Source organism: Pteropus vampyrus, unplaced genomic scaffold (assembly GCF_000151845.1).
Source record: "Pteropus vampyrus isolate Shadow unplaced genomic scaffold, Pvam_2.0 Scaffold17, whole genome shotgun sequence".
Lineage (NCBI taxonomy): Eukaryota > Metazoa > Chordata > Mammalia > Chiroptera > Pteropodidae > Pteropus > Pteropus vampyrus.
Window position 1 is genome coordinate 5469749 of NW_011888798.1, and position 10038 is coordinate 5479786.

General features: G+C 29.9%; 1 protein-coding gene across 1 annotated transcript in view; it reads left to right on the top strand.

Annotated features, from left to right (window-relative positions):
• LRP1B (LDL receptor related protein 1B) overlaps positions 1-10038 on the top strand; it is a 1708438-nt gene that overhangs the window by 1686379 nt on the left and 12021 nt on the right. The window contains exon 87 of the mRNA XM_011354519.1: positions 9418-9494. Within this exon, the coding sequence (XP_011352821.1) occupies positions 9418-9494 (77 nt within the window). The remainder of the gene's footprint in view (positions 1-9417; positions 9495-10038) is intronic.

The window sequence follows — 10038 nt, forward strand, 5'->3', positions numbered from 1 at the left end:
ATTTCTATGAATTTAGCCTTGGAATGCTGCTTGTTCTACAACATGGCCTTCTTCAATTTACATGTCTCTTTTTCTCAGTTATACTGTAAATTTCTTCAAGTAAGAGGTTCTGTCTGAATTACCTATTTTGCCACATTGTTGCTTAAAAAAATACCTTGGCACCTGTATTGTATTTGTGAGATCTGACAGACTGACATCATCTTTCTATCACCATTATAATATCATATTTTACTTTGTTAATAAATCGTCAAAACCTATCAGAGTCAGAAAAAATTAGAAAGGGATTTATTTTATCATAATTTTTGACTATCTTTCTAATTTTTATGATACTTTTTAAAAGTACAACAGGATATTTCCTGAATGTTCTAAAACTCAGGTAAAATATCTCTTTAAATAAAGAACTAAATAAATGACTGAATTCACCAGAAATAATTAGGAAAACTTAATTTTATTCATTTTTTGTCTCTTCTCCTCATCTTTTGTTTGTTTGTTGTTGTTTTTACTTGGGAATTCTTTCTCAAAAATGAAAAGGGAATAGAAAGAAAGTGAGATATAGTCCCTGCCCTTGAGGACCTCTGAGTATATTGTAGAAAAAGATGATGTAAGAAGAAATATGGCAGAGACTTTGAGGATTTGACTGGTATAATGTAAACAGTGCTGGTGGATGAGTATTGGACAGTAATATTAGTGACATAATTTGGAAGAACATAGAAAGCTTAGCTAGGAATTTGAAATTTATTCTACAAGCAGTAGAGAAACACTGATAATATTTGAAATATGAAGTATCATACTCATATGGATATTTCAGAAAGGTCTTGATGACATGGTGCTGGAATAAGAAAACATGCACTTGAAAAATAAATTTTAAAATGAATCTCAATATGAAATGTAAAGGAAAATAAAGTTGTTTTTTATATTAAAAAAAAGACTTTTTTTTATTGATAAACAGGGCACAAAGAAGAGACAAGTGACAGAGGATATTATATCTCAGGATTGCAGTTTGTTTAGCTTTTTATTTTTTCTTCTATTTGGCTCTTTTGTCATTGTAATGCGAAAATGCTAATAGTATCTACTTTCTAACATTGTTTTGAAGATTAAGAAATGTAATATATGTGAAAAACATAGAATATTGTCTTTAACATAGTAAACATTCAAAAAAAAAAAAAAGTAAAGTAAAACTGTAAAGCCCTTGTAATAGATAAAAGATAAAATGCTAAGAACCTGGTATAATTCGAACTTCTGGGAATTTGAAGTTGAAAAATAAAGTACGATTAAAAAAAAAAAGTATTGTTATTGAAAATAAGGCAAAATATGGCATAACTAAAAGATTAGTAGTTCAGTGATAGTCATAGTAATAGTGACTGCAAAGGCAGCTGCGATAAGTAGAGCCCAGTTCAAGTCCTATGAGGGACAACAGAGAAAGAAAGGACTGTGTTACCTTAGGAAATAGACACAGGAATTAGCTTTATGAACTTTTTCGAAGTAGATTTTTAAAATGCAGTGTGATGCAAAGTGAATATATAAGTAACAAAGGGACATTCATTAAGAGAATGATCTGGATTAGGCATTTTATTTTCCCTGTTTTTGTGACTGTTCCAATCTAGTTATTTTATTAAAAGTTCAGTATTATTTTCTAAGTCTTTAGGGCAAGAAACAGCTAAGGAAATGTGCAGGTACTACAGAAGCCTTTTGGAGCTTTTGGGAAAAAGATTATAGGTTCTGTTTCTGTCACAAATTTTTAAAAGGTAGAAATTCTTCTTCTATATTACAACAGCTAATTAAGGCCTTGGTTTCTCAAAATATTGGCCTTGTGGAAAAGAAACTGCACGATTTACTCTTCACTGATCCTGCTGTCAGGATGAACAGCATTCGATGTGCGCTAGTGAACTTGTAGCCCCTTAGAGAATATTTGAGAAGAGCCTAAGGAAATTGTCATGAGTGATTTCAAACAAATCACAGTTCTTCAGCAGGGGTATTGAGTAATTCAACTTTAGTAGTCTGTGCTGTCCGCATTTCAAGAGTCAGGTCATTGCATGTCTCTTATTTGTTTTGTGCCCCTTGGCATATTATCAAAGCACAAAATATGAAATGTGCATCTCTTTTGGAATAGTAAAGGCCAAGAAAAGCTGTCACATCAATATCTGTCCTTTATGTTCCCTGCTTACAAGTTGTAGCTTGTTCTAGCTTTCACCAGGCTAGCCATGCCATGGAAAAATAATGGAATAGAGATATTACATTTTTCTGTACAAGTTTAAAGTCTGGTTTGCTCTTTAAGAGCACAAGTAACACTACCTGACAAAGAATAATTATTGCATAGTTGTATATTGGGCAGCGATTGTTATGAAGCTTTGATGTAGTCACATTATTTTCCCTTGATTTTGGGTCATGTTCTTGAGCTTTAATATAAACAGTAAATCAGAATAAACAAAGAAACCAAATACAATATAACTACATATTATTTTTACTTGTGTAATTATTACCTCTTTAATAATTAAAATTACTTTTCCCTTTATCAAACTGCTTTCCCCAAACTTTACTGCTATAAAACACACACACACACACACACACACACACACACACACACACACACACACACACGCATATTTCAAATGCTTCTAAGAACAGAGTTTTATTTCTTGCTCATATTCCATGGTGGGACAAGAAAACTATATCAAACAACTTTCAGTCTAGTATTTGATCCCAAATTAACTTTATGTGATTTCAAGAAAAGCATCAGATGCATATGGTTTAATTAGTAGCATTGATTTAAGAATAAAAGGCATAAATTTTTTATATTATCATTATTTACATACTCAAAATCTTGTAATAATACTTTCTGATATCCCTACCATTGTCCTCGATTTGAATAAGATTTATATAGCTTAACAATACTTAATAACTGCAACTGGATATGCCAGACATCTTTATTGTAGTATATTTCGGATTGTACCACCTGGTACCACAGGAAGGACTTTCTATTATTAAAAAAAAGCTTTTATTATTCACTCATATTGTGTGTTAAAACATAAAATATTCAGGTAATAAACTAGTTACTTTGACTGGCACAAAGCAGAGATTTTCACCTCCCATGGTTTGATATGTTTTTAAGCCAATTTTAGAACTGGCCATTCTTCTTGGCAATATGTAGATAGAACTTTCTATTAATATTGCAGCATACATTCTTCCCCACATCTTTAGTTATGAAATTGTAACCACTGTTTCCAATTTAATAGCCTACTTTTATGTCTTCAATTACATCCACTATATTACTTAATACTAATTTAATGATTGTTCTTTTTCCCTCTCAGTTGATGCATGTAATACATTCAGTTCAATAGAAATTGTCTACTCATTCTAAAAAACACTTATGCCTTTCAGATCTGCTTTCAATAAAATTTCCTGGAGAATATCTAGATGGTAAAAGTTTTCCATTACAAGAGATTTCACTTTTTTATATTTATTCAATCATCATTTCACACTTCATTGGTCATTTCTGTTCAAGTGGCCTGCACAGAATTTTATGTTTAAACATTTCTAACTTAAACCACCCAATTTTAACAAACTTTCTTTTATGGATAATTTCTTGGCAAAATAGATTTTATCTTTTCTTTTATGTTTCTCCTTACTTTTTAAAATAAATCACTTTAAGTAATCTATTTTAATAATTTTATTTTTTCATGGCCACCACTTCAACTGAAAGTTATTAATTTTTATTTGTCCTAAAATAATTATTGGTCAGAGTGTATTGAACATCTTATTATTTTTTTACTTCATCACATTAACACTCCTCAAAAATCGAGAACTCTTTCTGACCAAATTCTCTTAATATTAAAGTAAGACTGATTTTGTCTTCCTAATGCTATCAGTACTAAGTAACACAATGATTTAATATAATATTTTTAAATTAGGCATTATATTACTATATAGTTGAATCCAGTGTACTTATGACAACAAACATAAATTTTAGATACTACCTTTAGCTTTTTGAAGAAAATAAAGCAGGATAATACCTAGCTATTGCCATTTAAGAAGAAACAGTCAAATTTGTATAGAGAACATTATTTTGGAACCAACACAAAATCGAAAGTTGATATTTAGAAAGATATTATCATTCTTTAATAACATGCCCCTAACCGTCAGTGCCAGAGACAGAATATTTAGCATTACTGACTGCAGGTTTGAACCGATGCGGTAATTCTTACAACTTTACTACTGGACAAAACAAAAAAAGAATTTATTTTCTTTTGTTCAGACAACATTTGACTTTTATTAAGAGCCTGATACTCTCTTGGGCATGAGAGAGCAAGGAAAAGCATTTATTTGTACTCCTGTATTGAATTAGAAGAATCATGGCATTGTCATAGAAAACAATGATGAAATAATAACCCCACATTTTAATTCCACCACTTATTAGCTATGTTCTTTGGGGAAAATCATTTGAACATGCAATTCCTCATTTCACATGGTGCATAATTCCAACTCACAGATTATTATAGAAGTTAAAGAGTATTTTCATATGAAAATACTTATCCTAGTATATGGCACAAAGTTCAGCACATGCGAAAGGTTCAATAACCTTTCGCAAAATTTCACGTCAAAGTTAGGTTAGAAAATTTTTGAGGCATTTGAAAAAATTAAGAATCATTATGATATTAATATATACAATAATTTTATCTCAGAGGGTTGTGGAAAAAATAACATGAAATAATATTTTAAAGTAAAATTAACAAACAGGTGAATAAATATCCAAATATCTGTCCCAAATGCAATGATTTTTTTTTTTTCATTTTACAATACTATCTACAAGGAGAGGGGGCATAAAAAGTGCTGGGGGCTATGTAGAGTGTAAATCTTCAAAGTTAGAAATGTCATGAAAAAGTAGTCATGACTCACTCAACAACAAAAGAAATTTTCAGAATCAATCAGAAAAAATTTTGCAAATGACTCTTAATTTTTCTTCATATAGTATATGAATATACTATAAATCTGGTGCTCAAAATGTAATCATTTAAAAAAAATTATTTAAAGAGACTTTAGAACACTAAAATTTTCATGACAAGTTTTCTAAGGTTTCTTTAATTCCTTTGTGGCATTTTTACCTCTGTGTAGATAGAAAAGGGTATATTGAAATATTTTTCTTTCTGAATGTCTCCATCATTATGCTTAACAAGCAGTCTACCACATATATATAAGAGGAGAAATTCAATTTCAAATTGCTTTAAGGTTCACCTTTGAATTTTACCTTGATTAGAAGAGTCCCATGACTTTTATATTTGATGAAAAGAGGGAACAAATATTAATTTCATTATTTTGTTTTGAGGTCTTCACAAGGCAGAAGACTCTAGACCACATTTCTGCAAAATAACATGTGTAGTCCACACAAGTTGATCATTGTTACAGTGAAAGACAATACCTAAAATTTTAATACAACTTCAGTATTTTGTATCTGATTTCGGTTCTCCTTGTAACAATCACTCCACTACCTCAGAGCTGTCATTATTTTGGACAGTTTAATTATATGTCTCAGATTTAGGCAATTAAATGTAAAAACTATTTTTTTGTAAATATTTTACCCCTTAAATAGGACAAACTTATTTTGATATTCTAAAACTGTTTATTATGCTTCCTAGTAATATTTGCTAAGCTACTGCCTTTACACAAAGATATTCCCCTATGCTACAGGAAATTACAATTGAAACAGATAATATTGTAACTATACAATAATTCCACAAACTCTTTAAGGACATAATAAATGAACTAACTATACATTTCATATAGTAACATTCAGATAAGAATTAATTACCAAAAACAAAAGCACACTCAGTTTTTCGGGTATTACGTAAAGAATTTCTACTAATGTTATTTACTTTTTTGAACAATCATACATATCGTTCTCATCCTAAAAAAATAAATAAATAAAAAGTGATTGAAGAATATTTGGTCTAAAAAGAATGTCTTTAGGAATATAGTAGTAATTTATCTCAAATATTCCTTGAAGTGTGATTTGTGAATTGCTTGCATGATACTCATTTTGTTAAAATGCATATTTCTGAACACAAGTCCAAGTTGCTAAATGAAAAATCTCTGGTATATGGAATTTCAGAATTTCAATTTGGTAATAAATAGTTTAATCTATAACATAAAGGAAATGTCATAAAATATAGTTAAGAACATTTTATACATATAATTAAGAACATTTTATACATATTACTACAATGGAATTGTAAGAATATATTTAAGAAAACAATGTAGCAGTAAATAATCTTTCTTTTTAATGTCAATGGCCCATATAGAAGGGGAGAAGTCAAAAAGAACGTTAATAATTCTTTACTAGGCAGCTATTGACTTCGAGATACTGCAAGGAGCAATATCTTCATACGTTGTGAGGAAAAAAAAGATAAACGATTGTTTAACTAAATAAGGATCTATCTATCTTTCAGTTATCCAACAATAATTAAAATTTATAGAAGTGTTTAAAATGTTAAATAATTCAGAGTGATATAGTGATCAACATAAGAAGAAGAAGCTGATTTTCGTTGTCCTAAGGTTAAAGGCAGTGCGAAACATATGATATGTTTAAAAAGAATGATATACTGGTGTTTATGATGATGAGAAAAAAAATTGCGGGAAGGGTCATGAAGGACTAACTTGAACATAATTGACCAAGGATGAATAGCGAGGAACAGTGAGTTGTAACAGCACAGATTAAACATGACCAAAACATGACTATGAATTTTGCTTGAGGAATAATGAAAAAGAGACAGATGCCAAAGAAATTATAGTTAGCACAATTATGCAAATAATACAGTGAGAAATTAAATAGGAAATTTTGATGATCCACATGCATTCTAATTCTTGAATGCTGTGCAATTAATGGCTTTGATCATTTTAGTCTACTCAGAGTATAAAGATTTATGAATTTCTATAAATATAATAAAAATTCTTGGTCTTAAATCAACCATTGGAAGAAGAAGTCGTGGATCAGCAAATGCCTTAAGTAGTAATTTTATAAAGTAGGCAACAAGAATGATAATTTCTATTTTATTTAATATCTCAGAAGAGAGTATTTTTTTAAGAGTAGGACAAATGTAGAACAGTGGAACATATCTTTTCTTTGGCCATAAAATATTATTTAATAAGGAGTATGGGGAGCATTGCAAAGTGATTATCAATGGATTAAGATATATAACTGTTAAAATTAATTTTTCTTCATCACAGTCTTTGAGAGTTATTGCCAGTATTCAATATGTAAAATATTCCCTGAAGATTAAGAATTTCAATGTATTTTCATTTAAAAAAGTAGAGCATTATGACCACTAGTAGGTGACGTCTTTTATCTATTATAAATACTATGTTCCAAGTTATAAATAAAATAGAAAATTAATCAATACTGTTAACAAATACTACCTATCCTACTTAAATAATTCCAAAGGTTGCAGTAAGAATCATAGTACATTTATCTTCTTTTTTAAAAAATTTCTCTCTGCTCTTCTTAAGTTCTAAAGGCATATTTCATAACTTCCTAAAGTACCTAAAATACATGATGTTGATATCAGAACATAATCTAATCCATTAGCATTTAATTCGTTAATTCCTGAGGAATTTCATTTTCTGACTTCCAAGCATCTCACAGTAATGATGAGCCCCAGTTCTTGTCTCCAGTAACATAACAAAAATGTACCGCAAGTCATTCCTCTTATTTAACATGAAACCTGATTTAAGATTTTGTTTGCTTGTTTCTTTGAATCAGAGAAGGTAATGTAAAGAGCAAATTTTGATATTTTACTTAATATAATTCCACAAAATAGCCTTGTATGCATCAGCTAAATAATAAAATTACTAAAGTATAATCTTTTCATTGGAGCTTATAAAACATTCTCAGTGGTCAATTAGAAAGAATTGACAAGTGTAAAGCTACAGAAAACAAAAAGAATTTTGCAGTGATCAGAATTCACTCTGACATGTTTGCAAAGTCTTACTAAACATGTTATTTTGATTTATTTGTGGACTGTGTCAAGAATTAGAAACTGTGAAGAATTGGAACAATTTTCTAGATCATTCATCTGCAAAACTACAACTGAGGAAGAAATGATTTTTTTAAAAAATCAATGATTTTATAGACTGTTCGCTTTATAATAATTATTTGAAAATGTGCTCATTCCATTACCTCATTTCAGCAATATGGATAGTCATAGACTTGACCTCAAAATTTATCTATTTTAATTATTTACTTGTAGTGTAATATATAAATGTGCTGTATAGAAAATATATATGTAAGCTTTTTATAAAGAATCCAAACAAAAAGTAAAACAATATATGTGATGACCTAATCATAATATAATATTTTCACCTAAATCATGCTCCATACTCATAGTTTTATAATATCATTAATTAAATAACGATAGTTTTGAATAGTAGCAATATTGTCGATTGTGCTGAAGTTAATATATGCTTTTATGAAATAAAATTTTGTTTCCCATGATTTGAGTTTGTCATCAATGATGACTTTACGAGACTTGCCCATGTTTTAGAGCAACCAATACTGTCTTCATGAATATCTCAAATAATTCACATGACATCACAGAAGACTAGTTCTGAAAACAGCTAAAGCTATCTAAATTGACTATGACAGAATTGGCAGAGGCCTTCAAATTGCAGTTATTTAGTTTAGCCATTGTGCCCAGAAAGATGTACTTTGAATGGCTCTGGAAGTCTTTATTTTATTCTGTATAACTATTGTTGATATGGACAGTCATTTTAAATAAGAACTGAAGCAATTAAATGGTTTTCTGTGAATTTTCTCTGAGAGATGAAAAAAGAAATCTTGTGTTAGCCAATAGGCAAACCATTTCAGCATTTATTTGATGCAACTAACTAATTATATAGTTGCGATTTATGTTTAAATAATGGATTTTAATCTGATCTATTATTTGAATCCTCTGTTAGACTTTTCATCCTAATGTCCTAGTGTCTATATGAAGAAGACAGCTCTTCCCAATAAAACCTTGGGCATATTCTCTCGATTTCGTGATAATAAAAGTATGGTTTTAAATGAGAAAGTGCTATACTTTCCTTTTTCTGATTAGAAAAGTAAAAATTTTTACAGTGATTATTTGTAATTTTTAAGACTTCTCAAATTAATTACTGCCTTAAGATTACCATTTTGCTATAAAATATGCCAATTTTTAGTTTAACATAGAATAAATAAAAATGACTATAAAACTAAATTTTAAAAGCATTTAAACAATGAAGTCCAATTGTAGTTAACTTCAGCATACTGACAATCTAAAGGAAATTAGCATAAATCTTTACCTAATGTCCATTAATTTGTGATGGCTGGCTCCTTCATTTCATTTGGTTAAAGTTACTGCATTACCGGCCTTGTAGGTTGTTATTTACTGATTTTTTTTTTCTTAGATGTTCCACCAACTGGTCAGGCACACAATGCGAGAGGCCAGCCCCAAAGAGCAGCAAGTCTGATCATATCAGCACAAGTAAGTTTCTCAGATTAGTATCTTGGGTGTTCTACATGGTACAAAAATATATTTTTTCTTTTTATACCATTATTGAGGGAGTCGAGTCTGGGAAATCTCTTTCATGGAATTTTACAAGAGATCCACTGCAATGGCAGTGTTTTTTGAAAGATGAAGCTCTGTGCACTCGCCTGGTAACAGGATCCAGCTTTATGTTCTCTTTTAGGCTATTAGAGTTCATCTCAAATTTTGGCAGTTTTCTTAATGCAAACCTAGAGTAAGCTTTTCTTAGGAAATATACATGAGCTACAAAGGATGCAAATATCAAAATGGAAGTGAGAATACTTAGAAAAATAATTTCATATTTTAATTAGAGAAACATATATTTTCTTAAAATGCATTTTAATTTGTTGTGGAAAATCATACTTGATTCGTTAGATTTAGAGAATTATATTGTCTATGGCCATGCCACCCTGAACAAGCCCAATCCTGTCTGATCTTGGAAGCTAAGCAGGGTTGGGCCCATTAGTACTTGCATGGGAGACCACCTAGGAAGACCAGGTGC